This window comes from Aureobasidium namibiae (assembly GCF_000721765.1).
Source record: "Aureobasidium namibiae CBS 147.97 unplaced genomic scaffold scaffold_14, whole genome shotgun sequence".
NCBI classification, from domain to species: Eukaryota; Fungi; Ascomycota; class Dothideomycetes; order Dothideales; family Saccotheciaceae; genus Aureobasidium; species Aureobasidium namibiae.
This window is the reverse complement of record NW_013581195.1, coordinates 272,099-291,512: the sequence shown is the minus strand read 5'-3', so window position 1 is coordinate 291,512 and position 19,414 is coordinate 272,099. Positions and strand designations below refer to the sequence as shown.

Genomic DNA, 19,414 nt, shown 5'->3' with positions numbered 1-19,414 from the left:
TTAAAGTACCTTGTACACTTACAGACTAAAATTGATGTGATGTGACAAAGACAATAAGGATGGGAATTAGAAGAAGAGAAGACCAGGGTGATACTGTATACAATGTGTGCCAAGCCTTCGAGATGGCCAATCACAACTGACCGCTCTTGAAGTTCTGCAAACACGGCTCTTCCTTCCCTTGAACATAAACGACTCGGATCGTGAATTAACGAGATAATGGAAGGAAGGAATGAGGCATTCCAGGGAGTGTGTACCCCTAAGTCGGCAGTGATCCTGGTCATGTCGTTCTGACAATGTGTAGCTCAAACCGATCTGCATTGCCCTCAGCCAGTCGACCTTAGCATTTGCGGGCAACAGCAGGAATGTCGACAACATCATCAAAACTCTGGAAACATTATCACGGACACTAGGAGAGGTTACCACACGACCAGCTGCTTTTGACCACAAATTAGCCGACTATGTCTTCTTCCCTATCTCACAGGTCCTCAAAGCGAGCCGGGATCTTCCAGTTCAGGCTATGGAAGCATGTTTGCGGTGTTTGAACATCCTGATCTCGAAAGGCTGGACGAAAAACATGGACTCGAATTTGAGTGGTCAGCTTCTGATCTTTTTGACACTCACTTGCGATACATCTGGAAAGACGGTGCCGTCAGGGCTTGCTACGGATGAGCTTCGCTCGGTTGGATTCCAGTGCATGCAGGCACTCTTCCAGTCCTTGAGCAACAGTGCTGCAGGGAAAGCTTCTCTAGTTGGGGCTGCAAATGTCCCATCTTTGGGTCATGCTGTCTCTGTCATTCTTGATGGTATTACCAGCGGAGAGTCTTTTCAGGTCCAACTGGCGGCAGCAGAGGCATTGAAGTCATTGGTTGCCTGCATAGATGACCGGGAAGTGCTGTCAAGTTTCCTTCCTGGTATAGTTTCATCCTGGACCAAGGCTCTCACACCCAATACAAACGGTCGCCGACATTGGAGAGTTCTCGTGGCTGGTCTGCAGACAATTGAATCACTCCTGCAGACACTCCTCAGCGATGCAGTAACCGACAAGCTTTCATCTCCAGTAGAGGGACAAGCACTGCCGAGAGAACAAAAGACCACGAAGCTGGATGGTAGTTGGGTGAAAGCAACAGCAGCACAGTTGAAAGTTGCGATAGCGAACATCAACAGACTGCGTACACACGAACGTCCAGAAGTACAAGAAGCTGTTCTCGAATTTAACTTGACACTTCTCTCGGAGTGCAGCCACGCACTAGTGGACTCTTGTGCTTTAGCGACAGAAACCGTCTTACCACTCATCCAAGAAGATTCAAATGCTGCGTACAGAGACAGAATTGCAAGTCTGACTCAGAATAATACAACAATATCAGATCTCTTGTCGACAGTGTTCCGTAACGAACAACTCTCGATGGTGCGAATTATGCAGTCGAATGACGACCAAGCGAAAGAGCGATCACTCGGCAAGCTTTTTGGAGCATACACGATACTGGCTGACACAGAGGTTGACATGACCATGATCTCGAGGATGCTCGGAAGCGGGTTGAAAGATAGTGTGACGACTATCCTTCAACATTCTGTTGACCGTAATGCGAAGATTGCAAGAGTCACGCCCGTCGCCATATCTGATATGTCGCTGCAGACGAGTCAAAAGTCACTGACCTTCACATCGCCGCTGGCAGAGTTCAAGTCTCAAGAAACGATATTGAGTTACATCAGTCAGATGCTGAAGAAACTGAAAGCGACACATCCGTCTCCAAGGCTTTCTTCAGATCTCATGCTGGCCCTGAGAACTTCTGAGAAGACCACTCAAGTCGCGACTTTCTGGTTGATACTACAAGATCTGAAGAACACCAACGATCAAGTCGACGGCTTCATGAACGATGTGTTGGTCGGTGATCTTTACTCTAAGGACCACTCCATCTCGCTGCGAGAACAATTATACTCATTCTCTCTCGAAGTACTAGAGAACGATGAATCCGTTGATTGGCGACTCCAGAGTTTGGCTCTCGAAGCTGTCGCATTACATGCCCAACACCATGGTGTTGAGTTTCGCGATGAGCTCGTAGAAGCACTATATCCCATTCTACATCACCTTGGTGCCGAATCAGGATATGTTCGCGACCACGCAATGACATGTCTAAACATTGTCGCAGATGCATGTGGCTATTCTGACGCAGGCGCACTCATCGTATCGAATGTCGACTATCTCGTCAATGCCGTGGCGCTGAAACTCAATGCTTTTGATGTGTCACCTCAAGGGCCCCAGGTTTTGCTCATGATGGTGCGGTTGGCTGGTCCGTCGTTATTGCCTTACCTGGAAGATACACTGGAGAGTATCTTTGCTGCGTTGGAAGATTATCATGGGTATACGACTTTGGTGGAGCTTCTGTTCGCTGTCCTGCGGACTATGGCTGAAGAGGGTGTCAAAGCTCCGATGCTTTCCATCGCCAATGGTGTGGAATCCACGAAGAAAGACTCGAGATGGACACCCACTGATCTCCAACAACTTCTCGATACCATCAAAGATATTTCTCAAAAACCAATCGATACTTTGGATCCACCAGCCAGCCTCTTCGACCCCGAAGACGAGAACACACCCTCGGACCGACTCGAAGAAACAGATTCCACGCCACCACCGCCCCCAAAAACCTACACCCTCCTCCTCAAGATAACTGAACTGACTCAACATTACCTCTCCTCCTCCTCACCCTCTCTACGCACATCTCTCTTCTCTCTACTCAACACCACTATTCCCTTTCTCGCAAAACACGAAAACTCATTCTTGCCGCTCATCAACACATTATGGCCCGAAGTCACTTCCCGCCTCTTTGACACTGAAGCTTACATAGTAAGCGGATCTCTCAACATCATTGCTGCAATGAGTGAGCACGCAGGCACCTTCATGCGGACCAGGATTGAGAGTCTGTGGCCCGAGTTGGCGAGATTGCATAAGAAGGTGCAGAGAAATATACACGCTTCCTCATCAACATCAAAATCATCCCAACAGCAAACGAAGGCACCATCCTTACAACTTTCTGCTACGGCAAAAGCCATGGAAGTGGCTTATATCGATCCCTCCACCAAAACTCTGATGCAGAGTTTACAGAACTTGCTCGTCACGATCGTGAAATTCGTCGAAGTCGATGCAGAGAAATTTGACGATGTGTTGAGGATGTTGGGACCTGTGAATGCTTTATCAGAAGATGCGAAGGAAAGCTTGCAGAGGTATAATGGCGATGCGGTGTGGTTAGCCGAGTACAGGGAGAAGCCATGGCCGTTGAAGATGCCAGAGAGTGCGAGGTTTGTGTTTGCAAGAGCCTAGCTTGGAAACTACCAATGATGAATCTTCGTGATAGAAACCAAAGGGATTGCAGGTCGAGTTGTCTTGTAGTCATGAGACGTCGCTATGTGAAGGGTCGAATTTGCTTTTTGGAGAACAGATGATCTTGCGAGACCGGGATTGTAAGATTTGTTGGTACAATGATTGATCTATGGCTACAATTGAGACTTTTCTACAATGCAAAAAACCCGCCAATGCCGAAATGCCAGAAAGCAAAGATGCTGCGCTATGCCCATCGAAAACAAAAAAAAAAGAGACACCCAAACACACACACAAACGCTTTTTGCTTCCTCTCATACACTTCTCTGCTCTTGTTTCTCTTCTAACACCCATCCGGGAACCAAAACCATCTACGCGTAAGCAAAAAACCACCGCAAAGAGGCCAGACCCACACATGGGCATCTACGACTTCATCTTCCTCCTAATGGATCCAGAAATATGTCTCAGCATCTTCGGACTCTTGTGCTGCTCGCTCTCTCCTTTGGCAGCACTACCTCTCCTCCCCACCGCCGTCTCTTCATTCTGTGTCAGGTTGCCTTGCTGCAACGCTTCAAACCTCTCCGGTCCGATTGAAAAATCCATATCTGCGTGTTCGCGTGCCTCTGCAGTCATAGGTCTCACCTGAGCTCTGCCCAGAGTACTGGAGCCTTCGCTGATGGAGTGGGTAAAGTATTCTGGGCGAGAAGAGGGCGGGGGTGTGGAGACTACGCGGTGACCTGTGTGGCCAGTAGTGTTGGGACGTGAGTTTGCAGCGCCAGAGACTGAAGAGCGCGAGGAGCGAGAGGAAGAAAAGGGTGAAGAGACACGTCCAATAAAGGAGGAAAAGCGCCCGTGGCTAGTTTTGCGGCGGAGAGAGCCATGTGCCGACGTCGAAGACTGGGGTCTTGAGGTCATTCCTCCTGGAGATTCGCCGCGGGTGTTAGGACGATAGGTCTCGGTGTTGCGGTAGAGGCGTTGACTGCCGCCACCACTACCACTGCTCCCTTGCAACAGATGATCGATGGAAGTTTGCGAACGCAAAGGTCTGTGGCGTATCGAAGCTGGGCTGTTGGTAGCGCTGTGCAAACGATCAATCTGCTCGCTCATCTCTTCAAACTTTTCGGGCCCGATGCTCAGATCAGAGTCTAGCATTTCCTTTTCGCCTAGCAACTCGGTGATCTTCTTGTCGTAATCCTCACTCAGAGCTGTGAATTGAAGTCGATAGTGGTGTTGAACCTGAGATTTTCTGTTCGCGAGACGCTCTGCGTGCTCGAGGACTAAGCGGTTATCTTGTGCTTGGAATTCGTTGCTGGCGAAGAACGTGGATGTCGATGGCTGTATGCCAGTGTCAAGAGGTTGTGAGTGGCTTGCTCTCAATTTGTTGCGAGCAGCTTCGAGTTCAGAGGCATGCTGAGATTCGAGTTGTTCCTCACGACGGGCTGTTTCGTCGACCATGGCGTCGTATCTTTGCGTGTACACATCATTGAGTTTGTCTCTAGCTTGCTCCAAGCTATCAACCTGCTCTTTGATCTTCTGCACAAACAGAGACTCGTTCGCAAAAATCACTTTGCCCATATCGGAGACGTCAGATTCCGAACGGCCAAAGTAATCCTCGGCACCCGATCTCTGACTCAAACTTCCCACCGAAGCCGATCTACTGTAAGAGATTGTCTTGTTCGCAGGCGTCGTGGGTCTGAGGAATTGGCTCTGCTTGCTAAGTGCCGCATTCTCCACTAGCGTTTCTTGGAGTTTGTCTTCGAGGGTTTTGATCTTCGAGTCTGAATCAGTACCATTGTCGATGAGGGATTGTTTGGTTTGGTCTAACTCAATGGTAAGGTTCTCCAGTTGGGACGCCAGGGCATCGAATTCTTTTGAAGTGTCGTCTTTTTCTGAGGTTAGTTGTGCGATAGTGGCAGCGGCTTCTTGTCGCTCGGTCTCCACAGTGGCCAGTTTGGTCTCCAATCTCTTTTCCTCAATCTGTCTTTTATTCAACGTCATAATTCTTTCTTCTTCTGTGGCAATCTGCCGTTGTTTTTCACTCTCCATTTCCTTCCTTAATGCGTCCAAATCGATCGTCAAATTTTGCCCTTCCTCCGCCAAATTTTGCATCTCTGACTTTGTCTGCTCGAGCTTTTGATTGGTGACCGCAAGCTCAGCCCTCAACTCCCCAACTGCAGATTCGTGCTCTTCCTTCGCCTTGGCTAGTTGTTGCCTCCGTTCTTGCGTCTCTTTGATGATGTCTTCTTGAGCCCTCCCTTCTACTTCTGTCAGTTTTTGCTTTTCTTGCTGGAGCTCTTCTTGAAGGAGTTGTTGCACACGCACGGCCGATATTTGGGTTTCTTTCTTCTCTTCTTCGAGTTTCGAGAGTTGTTGCTCATATGACTGGACAGATTGTTGTCGCTGATCTTCAGATTGTTGACGGAGGGAGGCGAATTCTTCTTCGTGGCTCTGCTTCAGTTGCGCAAGCTTCTTCTCTGCTTCTTCCTGGCTGGTCGTTAGCAGTTGTTGAACCGTTGCTAGTTCTTGAGAATGGGTTGAAGCCATCTCTGTGAGTCTGGTCACGGTCTCGGCGGCTTGGACTTCGAGAGCCTTCTGGTGGCTGGTCTCGAGCTGCTCAAGGCGAGATTGAAGCTCTGCTTGAGTTTTCTCGGCAGTTTGTTGCACGTTGGCAAGCTTTTGATCATGCTGCTGGTTGGCCTCGGAGAGTTTAGTATCTCTGTCGGCGACATGGCTGCTGAGTTCCTTCTCATGTTGTTGGCGAAGACCATCAAGTTGAGACTGCAACTCCGCCTGAGCCTCCTCTCTAGCTCGCTGCGCATCTGTGACGGCTTGCTCGTGCTTGATCTTCAATTCAGCAATGTTCTTGTCATTTCCAGCGGCACAATCATCGAGCTCCTTCTTGTGCTGTCCGCGGAGAGTTTCCAATTGTGCCTCTACCTCGTCAGTCTTAGCCTTCTCAACCTCTTGACGGAAAGTGGTCAGGTGAGACTCGTGGTTACGCTTGAGCTCAGCAATCTTGTCCTCCGACTCGCGTGCATGAGATTCAAGTTTGCTTTGATGCTCTTGACCAAGTTTCTCGATCTGAGCTTGCAGATCGTCATGCTTTGCTTGAGCGTCGCTTTGACGGGTCGTGGCTGCTTGGCGAAGGCTTTCAATCTCCTTGAGAGCTTGCTGAGTCTCGGCAGATTTGGCCTCTACCTCTTCACGGAGCGTAGATACCTCAGTCTGGTTGTCTAGATGAAGTTTGCTGAGTTGGGCGTTCAGTTCGTCCACTTGCTTCTTAACAGCCTGGCGGGCTTCAGCGGTGCTCTTTCCCTGGACGTCGAGCTCTTCACGATGCGTGGAACGTAGCTTTTCGAGCTCCTGCTGGTGCTTCTCAACAGCCTCGGAAGAAGTCGCCTCAGAAGCTCGCTTGACTTCCTCAAGCTGCACACGATGCTTAGCTTCCAGTCCCTTGATCGCTTGCTTGTGCACCTTCGAAGTCTCTGCTAACATGCCCTCATAAGTATCCTGGGTTTCATCGAGCTGAGTGACATGCTTGACCTTCAACTCGTCGACCTCCTGCTGGTACTTTTGCAGCGTCTCTGCAGAGGCAGCCTCGGAACTCCTCTTGACCTCCTCAACTTCTGTACGGAGCTTAGCTTCTAGCTGTTCGACTTCCTGCTTGTGCTTTTGCGAAGTCTCTGCAGATATTGCCTCAGAAGTCTTCTGAACCTCCTCGAGCTGAGCTAAATGCTTGGCTTCTAACTCATGAATCTCCTGCTGATACTTCTGAGCAGTCTCGGAAGAAGTAGCTTCAGAAGCTTTTTTGGCCTCGTCGAGCTGCACCTTGTGCTTGACCTCAAGCGCTTCTATCTCCTGCTTGTGCTTCTGAGAAGTCTCTGCAGAGGTGCCCTCAGAAGTCTTCTGGACCTCATCAAGCTGAGCGTTGTGCTTGGCAATCAGCCCCTCAATTTCCTGTTGATGCTTTTGCAGAATCTCTGCAGAGGCAGTCTCAGAGTTTCTCTTGATCTCCTCGATTTCTGCACGGAGCTTGGCTTCTGTGTCCTTGAGGGCGGAACTGTGAGACTCTTGGAGCTGCTGAACGCGGTCCTCATGACGCTTGTTCAACTCATCGCGGAGAACACCAATGTTCTTGACGTGGTTGGTCTTGACATCCTTCAGAGCAGAACCATGCGTGCTTTCGAGCTTTCTGAGTTGCTCCTCATGCTTAGTCTCGACCTCGCGGAGGTGGCTGGCATGTGTTTTGTTGCTTTGAGCCAAGGATTCTTCGGCGATCCTGGCTTTGTCCGATGCTGCATCCAGTGCTGACTGGCGCTCTTGCTGCAGACGCTCTATTTGCTGCTTGAGGTCGGCTTGTTCGATTTGAGCGTCCTCGGCCTCTTTCTGGGAAGCACGAAGCTTCTCTTCGTTTTCGGCTTTTAGAGCTTCAATTTGACCTTGCAACTGATTCTGAACCTCTTTGGTCCCTTTGTCGTTCTTCTCGAGAGTTTCTTGGTGTTCGGTCTTCAAAGCGTCCAGTTGCTGCTTGAGTTTGCTCTGGGCATCGTTGGCATCCTTCACTGTTTTCTCGAATTGCGCCTTGTGCTCATCGTTAAGCTCCTGGATCTTCTGTGCTGAGTCTCTGGCAGTACTCTCTGCGTCTTGGCGTTGTTGTTGTTCTGAAGAAAGACGTTCCTCATGAGTCTTCGCCAGATCTTGTAAATCCTTGTCGTGTTTGGCCTTGGTGGATGCAAGCTTTTCATTGAGTTCTTGCACTTGGGCTTTCAGATCATCTTGTACCTCGACGACACGCTTCTCGAGCTCGCCCGCACGTTGCTCTGCAGCCTCAAGAGCTTTCTTGCTTCCTTCCTGAGAACCACGCGCTTCCTGCACCTCGGCCTCAAGCTGGCTTCGAGCCTCGGCATTTTTCTCCTCGTAACGGGTCTTGATGGCTGTGAGCATTGACTTGTGGGTTTGCGCTGCATCCTGAAGCTTCTTCTCCAAATCAGCATACGCAGACTCGTGAGCTTGCTTGGCAGACTCAAAATCTTTGAGATACTTCTTCTCATGATCGTTCTGCTCAGAGCGAGCTTTCTCAACTTGACGCTGGGCATCTTCCTTGACTTGTTTGAGTTCGGTCTCGTGGGAGGCCATGGCTGACTTCAATGCATCAAGTCGACGCTCGAGCTCCGAAACAGCGGTGTCACGAGCTTGCTTGATGTCGGCAAGCTCAGCACTAGACTGCTCTGCAGAAGCCTTGAGTGTGTTCTCATGATCGTGGCGTAACTTGCTCAATGCTTCTTTATGGCTTTGGTCTGCTTCCTTACGGAGAGCTACGTTGGACTTTTCGACCTCGGAAAGGTTCTCGGTTGCCTTCTGCAATGCTTCCGAGACTTCTGCCAACTTCTTGTCCTTGGCTTCACGCAACTCATCAAACCGCTTGCGGGACTCTTTGAGGTGAGTCGAGACTTTGGATAGCTCTTCTTCAACTTGCTTCTTAGATTTGCGCAGTGTCTCGTGCTCTTCAGAAGCAGAATCTGCTTGCTTGCGAGAAGATGCCAATTCTTGTTCGACTTCACGCTTGGAAGCGCGGAGTCGCTCGAGCTCTTGAGTAGCTTGTGATGCTTCTTCTTGAGAGGCGGTGAGCTGTTGCTGAGCCTCGTCCTTAGAACTGCGGAGTTGCTTGATTTCTGCCAGTAGGGTAGCAACCTTCTCACGGAAGAGAGTCAGCAGTCTTTCAACTTCGTCCTTGGACTTCTGAACTTCAGTAATGTCTTTAGACAGGGCAGCTGCATGCTCTTCAGAAGCGACCAAGCGCTGCTCAACATCAGTCATGCTTTGGTGAAGACGCTCGAACTCCTTATCAGACTTGTGTAGTTCTTCTCGCAGAGGTTCCAGCTGCTGCTCAAGATCATGTTTAGCTTGACGTAAGTCTGCAAGCTCTGTTGATGTTGATGAGTTTTCCTTGAGAGAAGTGGCCAACTTTTGTTCAACCTCTGCCTTTGAGTTTCGCAAAGAATCAAGCTCGTTGTTCAAAGCCAGCGCATGCTCTTGAGAAGTTGCAAGTTGTTTTTCAATTTGGTCTTTGGATTCGCGAAGATCCTCGACATTGCCCTTGAATAAACTCATTGAGGACTCGAGCTCGTGCTTGGATTGACGAAGTTGTTCGAGCTCCTCAGTGAGTGCCGATGCACGATTTTGGGACGTAACGAGCTGCGACTCAATCTCCGCGATATGTGCTCTACTTTGCTTGTCTGCCTCTTCTCGTTGCTTGACCTCTTTTAGAGACTTGGCAAGCCTCCCAGCGACCTCTGCTAGCCTTGTCTTCAAAGCGTTGTCAGATTCTGCTGCGTTCTGGCGAACATTGGCTAGGTCCTTGAGAAAAGCCTCGTGTTTTTGGTTGTGCTCATCGTGTATCTTTCGTGAAGATGTTTTGTAGTCATCGAGTTGGCGTGTGTAGTCATCTTGAGCCTTTGAAAGCTCTGAGCGGATGCTGTCCAACTCCTTGGTCTTGTCGGCAAGGGTTGTTTGCACAGCCTTTTGGGCCTCGGTGTGCTGGCTATGGGCTTCTTCAAGCTTGTGGATAGCCTCTTGACGTCCCTTCTGAGTAGAGGAGAGCTGTGTCTTGGTGTCATCGAGTTCTGCGGTGACGGTCTCCTTCTCGCTCTTGACCGACAGCAGCTCTTGCTCGATCCTACGCTTCTCCGCCTCATGCTCTCGAGTTGCATTCTCCAGAGCTTGAGTAGCGGTGGCTAGTTGCTTCTCCAGGTCGGTGGCTTTCTGTATGAAAGTTGCAAGCTCGGCGTCAATGTCGGCTTTGGATGACTTCAGACTGTTCAGGGCCTCATCAGCCTCTTTTTGCTTGGTATGACTATCCTGGACGGATTTGTGAAGATTTTCGGCAGCCTTTGCGTTCGCTTCCTGGAGAGCAGCAACCTCTTGTGACTTGCCCTCAAGAGACTCGCGCAGAGTGTTTTCTAGTTCTTCCAAGCTCTTGATTTGTGCCTTTGCTTCAACAGCGGTGGCCGAAGCCTCGGCGATGTTGTGTTCCAGCTCTCGGATCTTGTCATGGGCTGCTTGGAGGGAAGTTTCGAGACTCTCCTTGTCTTTCTCGGCAGCTTTGGAGGCGGCCTCGAGATTGCGGAGCGAAGTAGTGGACTCTTGGTACAGCTTCTGATAATTGTCGCAGTCTCCGCGTAGTTGTGACAGCTGGGTCAGGCTTTCTTCCTTCTCCAAAGTCAAGATTTTGTTCTTTGACACAAGTTCGTCGAAAGATTGCTTGATCTGCTGCTGTTGTGCCTGACTTCCTTCTAACTCTTTGGTAATTTGCTTCAGTTGAACAGCAACCAGCTCTTTCTCATCAATCAAGATATCGATGCGGTTCTCGGCGTTCTCGAGCCATTGCTCTCGCTCGCGCTTTACTTTTTCTAGCTCTTGTCTAGCATGGGACAGCTCTTGGAGGTGCTGGTCTTGTGCTCGCTCGGGGTCGGCGTCGGAGAAAGACTCATCTTCAGAGTCGGGACTAGGATCGCGAGTGGAGGGCCTTGACTTGCGCAGCCTCTTCTGTAGGGATTCGAGTTCTTTGAGGATGTGTTCTTGAGTGATGTGCGGGTGGAATGCGCTTCGGAAGACCTGGTGGCTAATGTTGGAGCCAGACGACAAGCGAACGAGCTCCTTGATACGCTCTACATCTCCTGAGAGAGCAGAAGGAGCTACCGGCAAGCCATTGGCCGTCTCGGCGGGTGACGACATGGCCCTGGTGTGGGTGATGATGTGGTTAGTTGAGATGATCGAAAATGCCAGAAATCATAATGCAGGCTAAGACGCAGAATGCAACAGATGCAGTAACTCAACGCTAAGAGAGATGTATACAGAGGAGAGAGAGAGAGAAAACACACCACTGGCGTGACAAGGGAAATTATTCAGGCAAGATGGCGATGTTGATTCTTGATTCAGGGTCCGTCCACAACTCCGACGCTGCCCGAAGCTTTGGCTGCTGTTCACCGCTCTACCTAGTCAGACAGCAGGACAACAAACATGGCCCATTCTTTGAAACTACCGAAGCAATTGGAAAAATGTTTTGTTTCGAACTTCTGTGCCCAGTCGCCAGTGCATGAACTCGTCGATCGTGCACCGACCTCCTGCAGCCACACCGCTGTTGCGTCCTCCATCTCCCACGTGCAGAACTATGTCACGCGCGCAGCTCTATAAACGCACGATACTCTCAAGAAACAAGATAGCATCTATTGAGAAGCTATAAATCATGTACTCTCTTTGAACTCATCACTGAATCAAAGATCATTATGCCTTTCTACCGCAAAGTTGTCGCTCTAGATCTCCAGGAGAATGCTTGGAGTGACAAACTTTGGCACTCCACATTGAAGCCTCAACCCTGTTGACTATGAAGTCATTGTACCTCGACGTTGAGTAACAACCAAGACTTCTCTTCCTTCAAGACTGAAAATTATCACAGTCCACTGTCTCTGCCATCACAATACGCGAAATCATCTGGAAAAACTGCTGCTCTCTGGGAGCTCGAATTTTCATCTACCAAATACAACCTCCTCCCGATGATTAACCCCCATGCTCAAACAATGCTTGATTCGGTCTTCTCCTTTTTCGACTTTCCAAACGACATCAGGCGCTGGTATGCTCCAGGAATACCCATCCACTCCTCGTTGATTGGAGATTCTCCAGTAAACATCAGCAGATCATAGAGGAATCCACCAAACGTGCAGCCGAAGAAAGGTGCTACCATCGGGATCCAGAAGTAGTAATTGCCTGCCGACCAGACTTCATGTCCATATCCAAGGAAGAAAGACATGAGACGAGGTCCGAAATCTCTGGCAAAGTTGATAGCGTAGCCTGTCTCCCAACCCCAGCATGCGCCGATACCGAAAATGATGAAGAAGAGTCCGAGGGGTGTAAGGTTGCCTGAGCCAAGGTTGGAGTCATCCTTGAGAGCGAAAATGAGGACTGTTCTGAGTCAGTATGTTTTGCATGATCACACATTTTTGAGAAGGATTGCTTACACATAAGAAGAGCACTGGCGATAAATTCCGAGAAGAACATGCCCGTCCGCGTCATGAACTCAGCAGGATATGTGCAGAAGATACCGGCTGTCGAGGTTGCGCTTCCGACCGTTCGGATACTGGCTCCTCCCTCAAACACATCGATGGCCGACTTGTAGTTTGCATATACAACTCCTGACGCACAGCTGGATGATTCTGTCAGTATATGGGAACGACACTGGACCATGGTCGACTTACAATGCTCCGAGAGTTTGGGCCAACATGTAGATCGGGAACTTCTTCCAAGGAAACTTTCGGAATACGCAACTCGAGAAGGTGACCGCAGGATTGAGATGGGCACCACTCTTGCCGCCAGCGTATACACCTAACATGACACCGATACCCCAACCCCAACTGATGGACTGGTAGTCACCCTTCTTGTTATCGGACAAGACCACTTGAGCAACGACACCGTCACCAAACATGATGATAATGAATGTTCCAATGAACTCGGAGAAGGCATCTTGCAACGACAAACGGATTCTAGGCCACAGGAACTTCGGGTCGGTCTTGTCGAGTGCTGCCGCTGTGGGACTTCTGTTGAGTGGGACACCCCTCTCGACGAATTTGGCCTGGGATGCCACAGTATCATCTGAGCGTTCTGAGTCCGATCTGAAATGTTCATTGTGGGTGATCTCCAAGTCTGATAGCTTGTCGGAGAACACCTCAGGATGCTGTTTGATGTCCGACATTGTGGATGATTGATTGAAGATGATCAAAAGGAGAAGGGAAGAGATGCTCGATGAGATGATCAAAACATCAACATGGCCTGGGGCCAGGCTTTATTAATGGTCTGACTACGATCGTTTTTTTTGCTTTCTGATCCTTCTGCGTCCGCCTCCTTGTCTTGGTCCCAATCCTGAGCAACACCCTTGGTCGTTCGGCATCCGGACGTGAGAGCACAAGTCACGCTATCATCACAGATCTTGATCAGCCCAACCACTCACCTGAAAGCGTACCAGGTGCCGTTACGTGTACGCCGTTGATTGTACCTTGACCGCGGCTTGACTACTGCAAAGTAAGCCACTGTCTAGCTGCTTGGTGCTTCCCTGCAGGTTTCCAGAGTGCCAATGCTGCCGACCGGTTCCAGACGAAGGAAAAAGCATACCAGGAACTCCCGTGCCTTCCCAACGTTGTTACCCCGCTGCAAGAATGGGTTGCAGGGCGCAATCACAGATCAGGAGCACTGTACCACTGCTTTCCGGTGTCAAAGTCTTGTACGATCTCGCCTCTGATGAACTCTATCAGACATGCCCAGAGAGCAAGTGACCAAAACGAAACGCCTTGCAACAAGAATGGCTCGTATAGGAGACAGAGACTCGCTTGTCCCACGCTATGGCCCCATTCTCATCCCCAATCCCATCTCTCCAGCTATTGCTTTCGGTCTCTCCGCTATGGGGCACATTGAAAACGGACATGTCATCCGAGCGCAGCAAGCATACCAGACTACGGCCGTGTCCCAAGACTCAACGCTTGGACTTGCATCTTTCGGGATACTGGAAGACGTGCTCTTGCCTCCTTTCAACCCCACGCTTGGTCAGACACGAACACGTACAATGGAGCAAACGTAACAGCCGCCATCGTGTTTACTGGCATTGGCCAGAGCGGATTGTGTCCGCTGGGCGCCTAGGCAGGATTGGGGTAGATATAGGTACGTATACTTTGGTGGCTTGTGACGCCACGCAGCCGCAATACTACATCGCGGCAACGCCGGTTGCGTTCGGTATGATCGCGCTTCGCGGACGTTTTTTGAGGGCTTTGTAGGCCCTCGCACGACTCGCAAGCACAGGGCGCCGGTGTGATTGTCGGCTGTCTTCTACCAACTTTAATGCTATACAGCTACATCTGGAAATAGGTGGCTAATTACCTTGTTGCGAGGCTTGAACATAGTTTTACGGCAGATTGTGATTGCGGGGATACCGAAAATTGCAGCCAGGCAGAAAGGAGAGAAAGCCTTCGCATCCTCTTTGCGTATACGCGCTTGGACGTCAGTTTTGCGACATTTGCTGATTGCTGACGGGTGACACTATCGCGATCATCAGAAGATCCAAGGACTTGGGTATAGCGCCTAGAGACCTCGACTCAGGTAGGAGCTGCAGTCTGTCGTTGGTCCAGCCAACGAAATGATCGGCGAATGGGGAGCCTGCCGAGCGTGGGGTTTGTCTGGGGTTGCGAGATTGAACACGGACCACACGATCGATAATGAATAAACCCGGAATAATCTCGAGAATCTCAACAATCCGAGCTCGGCAAGAACACCGTGACAGCGGAATCCTTCGACCGACGTGGCGCTAAAGGTCGGAGGGCATGTGATTGTCGCGATTGTAACCTCATCAAGCCAAACGACCCATAGCGCTAGAGGGGCACCGTAAGCGCACCGTGAGAGCTAGCTTGTAGGATCGTAGTATGGAAGTCTCGAAGCATTGGCACCTTCAATGCGGGGCTCCATTCTCATTGCGTGCCCATCCGTGCACCGCAAGCCAGCTTTTGAGAAAGATTTTGATGGAAGGATTCTGCTGAGACGCAGGCATCACGAGTGCTGCTTGGGCGGGGCACACGTTTGTGAGGATCCGGCAAGTAGCTTCGCGTCTTCTTCGAGGTTTCGCCAGACCTTTACCCCTCGGGGCCTCACGATAGGAAATGTGGAGGCTCAAGGGACGGCCTAGAGATTTTCCGTGTTGGCATGTGGTGTCAACAGTACCGGTACTTAAGTATACTCGCGCCTTCCCAAGCTCTCTGAAGCTATCTTTCAGAAGCCAGAGTCTATCCTTTTCCACGCGCGTTCGTCTTTTCTCTACACAGCACATCATGGCCGAATTCATTGGTAGCATTGATCAAGGAACCACCAGTTCGAGGTTCTTGATCTTCAACAAAGCTGGAGAGCCTGTTGCATCTCATCAAGAAGTATGCGATCAGTAGCTGTTGTTCTAGCTTGAGTGTACGAAGCTAACTTTCCTTTCCATAGGAATTCTCTCAAATCTACCCTCAGCCTGGATGGCACGAGCATGATCCTGAGGAGATTGTTTCTTCCGTGCACAACTGCATCGAGGGTGCTATCGAGACCTTCAAGAAAGATGGAAACTCAATTGACAGCATCAAGGCAATCGGCATCACCAACCGTGAGACATGATCCGATTATGTCATGTCTATCTTTTCACTAACTTATAACAGAGCGCGAGACCACTGTTGTCTGGGACATCGAGTCAGGAGAGGCACTTCACAACGCCATTGTCTGGACCGACACTCGTTCTCAGTCAATCGTGAAAGAGTTGAAGACTCGTAAGGGCGCTGACGACCTCATGCAAAAGTCTGGTCTACCTATCTCCACCTACCCCAGTGTCACCAAGCTTCTATGGCTGCTCAAGAACGAGCCAAAGGTGAAAGAAGCATATGAGAAGGGCACCCTCGCCTTTGGAACCATCGATGCCTGGCTCGTCTACAAGCTCAATGGACACGAGAAGAGAGTCTTTGTCTCTGATCCCACCAATGCATCCAGAACTTATTTCATGAACATCCACAACCTCCGTTACGATCCCGAGCTCATTGCCTTCTTCAGCGATGAAGAGTTCGATCTCTCGAGAATCCACATGCCCGACATTGTTAAGTCTTCGTGCGACAAGGCCTACGGCACCATTGGTTCGGGAGTTCTGTCCGGCTTCAAACTTGCCGGATGTCTGGGTGACCAGTCTGCTGCCCTGGTCGGCCAGAAAGGTTTCGATGCAGGTAGCGCAAAGAACACGTAAGTCACGCTTATGGTGTGTGTCACAAACATCCCAGCAAACTGACAAACAAAAAGATACGGCACAGGTTCCTTCATCTTGTACAACACTGGCAACAAGCCCGTCATCTCGACCCACGGTCTGCTCACCACCGTCGCGTACGACTTTGACGGCACACCCAGCTACGCCCTCGAGGGTTCCATCGCAGTAGCCGGTTCGGGTGTAAAGTTCCTCATGAACAACCTCGGTTTCAGCTTCGACTCGTCAAAAATCACCGAGCTTGCCGGCACGGTGGAGAACAACGGTGGTTTGGTGTTTGTCACAGCATTCAGCGGTTTGTTTGCACCATACTGGATCACCGACACCCAAGGCACCATCTTCGGCATCACCCAACACACACAACGAGGACACATTGCCCGCGCCACACTCGAGGCTGTCTGCTACCAGACAAAGGCTGTGCTGGATGCCATGGAGAAGGACAGCGGACACCCCCTCCAAGAACTCAAAGTCGATGGCGGCATGTCGAACAGCGAGCTGTGCATGCAGATCCAAGCGGACATTCTCGCCGAAAACAAGATCCCCATCGTCAGACCCAAGATGCGCGAGACCACTGCATTGGGCGCTGCCATTGCTGCCGGCTTTGCCGCTGGCGTGTGGAAGAACTTTGACGAGTTGAAAGAAGTCAACACTGCCGGGCAGACTGTTTTTGAAGCCAAGATGGAGGCAAAGGACAGTGCCAAGGGGGTCAAGCGCTGGGAGAGAGCAGTCAACATGTGCCGAGGATGGCTTGTTGACGATGAGTAGAGGTGACCTCGGTCTCTTCTGCACTGATGCCCTTTTACGGTCTTACTCGTTTGATTTTCCACTTCTTTGTTGTTTCCGCAGCTTTTGACTCGCAGCGCTTCGGCCAGCTGCCTCTAGATATCCATGATAAATTATACTTTACAATTCATGAAACACGTCCAAAAGCTATTGGTGAAGTTACGAGGGATGATGTTGAAAATAGGACTGCTCTTCAATGTCTTCGTTCAACATCGGTGAGCGCTCATACTCTACGCGGTATGCTTGCTGCCTCGTCGTCTATCATTCCCTCAAGCAACCATGACAGCTATTTGATCGCAGCCGTCATTCTCCCTCAACCGTCCATAGCCCAAAGTTTCTGCTTAATCAACAAAACCCCGCAAACGTGGAATACCACATGGCGATTATGGCACATGGCACATGGCACGCATGCGTTTCTCTCACGTGTCTGCTGACTTTACGCCAACCACAGTTTAACGCCATCTGTGGCAGCTCCTGGTACTACCAGCCACCAGCTAAAGAAGAACCGAGCCTCCATGGTCTTTGCTGTTGTTTGGAACGGCATCTACTGTTAATTACACTTTAGTCCACCAAGGTTTGCAATGATGATTATGTGATAGTCAGGGCAGATAAAGCAAAAGCGGGAGTTTGCAAGTCATACTCTCGCCAAAAGCCCAGGCGAGTCAAAAGTCCAACACAAGGAATGGAACAGAGGCGAGAGGGAAGGAAAGTAAAGTCCGTATCCGAGGGACTCTGGAGGCGTGACGGTATACCCGAGGCATCTATCACAGCCCAGCTAATAACCGAGTTCTACCTTGGTTTACCTTGGCTTTCTTTTCCATTTCTACGGGCTGCTGTCCAAGCATTCCTCAGACGTTTCATGGCTGGCTTACGGAATCATGGTCTTCCGTAGCCGAGTCATCCACGCCATGTTTTGGATCGTGATGTGTAAGTTTCTTTGCGATCGGTTTCCCCGCATCTGTTCATTGTTTGGTAGGTTTGCTGGTGGCGTCTGGGGGAGTGTGGAGATGGGTGGTGTTGGCGGAAGGGTAACCTTAGTCTTGAGCCAAAAAAGCAAGGCAAAACGGGTCAGAAGGGAACGTATACAGAGGTTTAAACACCCCAAAAAAGCGGAGGAAGGAGCGAACCATCGGGGATGGTGTTGGCGTCTGGGGAAAGGTACTGAGTGACCTGTGGCGAAAGGCTGAAGGCAGTGGCTACTCAGCGGGACGAGAAGGCAAAGAAAACGAAATAAATAGAAGGTTGGGTCATTGTGTCCTGCCCATGTGACGAGAAGAATACTTTGTTTGGGGTCTTTGAAGGCTTTTCGAGGCTTGAGGTGGCGGTGGAGAAATTGATGCCGCTACCTCTTCCACTTCGATATGTTTGGAAGAGAGTTCTGGTTCAGCACATCGATGGAATAAAGGACATGCTACCGACAACTTACAAGAAGTGCTGTTGGATTATTCAGCAGGCGATAGATCAATTCGTTCGGTAAATTTGGCTGCATGGTAAAGCTGACAAGAGAAGCATTGATGCAATCACTTTAGATCTCGATGCCCTGACATATATACATGCATAGAAAGAGACAGAAGATCCAGACTCTCTGGGCTGGATGCCCTTGCCAAGGTGTACGATGAAGTGGTATAGATACATGAGGATCTTGTATACACACGAGTAAATGCCTATAGTCCTATGGTCTGGAGCCTGTAAAGTGACCATCAGCGTGCGGCATGATGGTTATGGCCAGACAAGTGTACCAGTATCAAGGGTAAGGGTGACAGAGATCTGAGGATTAACAGCTCAGATCCAGTCCAGTAAAACACCCTTGACATCTGAAACTCTCGCCCTCGTGTCCTAGTCTCTTAGCACAATATCAACGTTCTTTGCAGTAAGCACAAGAGTTTGGTAACAACTGACCTAGACTCGAACATAACGTTCCTGACTGTCCGAGAATCAGCATGAGCTAGACTCGTGGGACTATCTGAATACACAGTACCTGCAAATGGACTGGGAGCATTCACTGAGAGTCATGCCATCGTTGGCTCTCTATGCACTTCCAGTGATGTGGGAATCTTGGGACCCTGGAATGGGACAACTACTTTCAGAGGGGAGAGCAACCCTGCACTACGCTAACAGGGTCTGTGAAGTGTGATCGAACAAGCAGTTCCTCGTCTTCGATATCGTTGAAGCTTCGGGTATGAGCCTTTGATAATCAGATTCATGTCTATCGTTCCGATCTTCGTATCAATCATATCAGTGATCTCGGATACACTCTTTTTCCGAACCTTGTTTTTTGATATGTTGCAGTTTTGGCTGTTCGATGTATTGTGTACTTGCGGCTGCAAAACCTGAGTCCGAAGATCAACAGATTCATTGACAGTATCACGAGCCAGGCTTTCCATGAGGTTGTTATTTGGAGCAATGTACGAGACTTGATATGTCGTCCAGGAACAAATGTCGTGGATTCGAGTCCAAGAGTTGTTGTTTTATAAGTCCAAACACAAGGACCTTTCTACTGGAGGCCC

At 50.0% G+C, this 19,414-nt stretch overlaps 4 protein-coding genes across 4 annotated transcripts; 2 read left to right on the top strand and 2 right to left on the bottom strand.

The window, feature by feature from the left end:
* Positions 1-216: 216 nt before the first annotated feature.
* On the top strand, positions 217-3,316 carry M436DRAFT_52405 (ARM repeat-containing protein; the record flags this gene model as incomplete). The annotated part of the gene is made up of 2 exons (XM_013569719.1): positions 217-246; positions 302-3,316. The coding sequence occupies 2 exons, from the start codon at positions 217-219 to the stop codon at positions 3,314-3,316; spliced, it is 3,045 nt and encodes a 1,014-aa protein (XP_013425173.1).
* Positions 3,317-3,736: 420 nt separating this feature from the next.
* M436DRAFT_52291 (uncharacterized protein) lies at positions 3,737-5,422 on the bottom strand (the record flags this gene model as incomplete). The annotated part of the gene is made up of 1 exon (XM_013569690.1): positions 3,737-5,422. One exon carries the CDS (start codon positions 5,420-5,422, stop codon positions 3,737-3,739), a length of 1,686 nt encoding a protein of 561 aa, XP_013425144.1.
* A 6,460-nt stretch (positions 5,423-11,882) lies between these two features.
* M436DRAFT_52113 (aquaglyceroporin like protein) lies at positions 11,883-13,058 on the bottom strand (the record flags this gene model as incomplete). Its single annotated transcript, XM_013569662.1, has 3 exons — positions 11,883-12,271; positions 12,328-12,512; positions 12,565-13,058. The coding sequence occupies 3 exons, from the start codon at positions 13,056-13,058 to the stop codon at positions 11,883-11,885; spliced, it is 1,068 nt and encodes a 355-aa protein (XP_013425116.1).
* A 2,116-nt stretch (positions 13,059-15,174) lies between these two features.
* Positions 15,175-16,889, top strand: M436DRAFT_83917 (glycerol kinase; the record flags this gene model as incomplete). Its single annotated transcript, XM_013569843.1, has 4 exons — positions 15,175-15,270; positions 15,332-15,485; positions 15,538-16,105; positions 16,163-16,889. The coding sequence occupies 4 exons, from the start codon at positions 15,175-15,177 to the stop codon at positions 16,887-16,889; spliced, it is 1,545 nt and encodes a 514-aa protein (XP_013425297.1).
* Between the last annotated feature and the right edge of the window lie 2,525 nt (positions 16,890-19,414).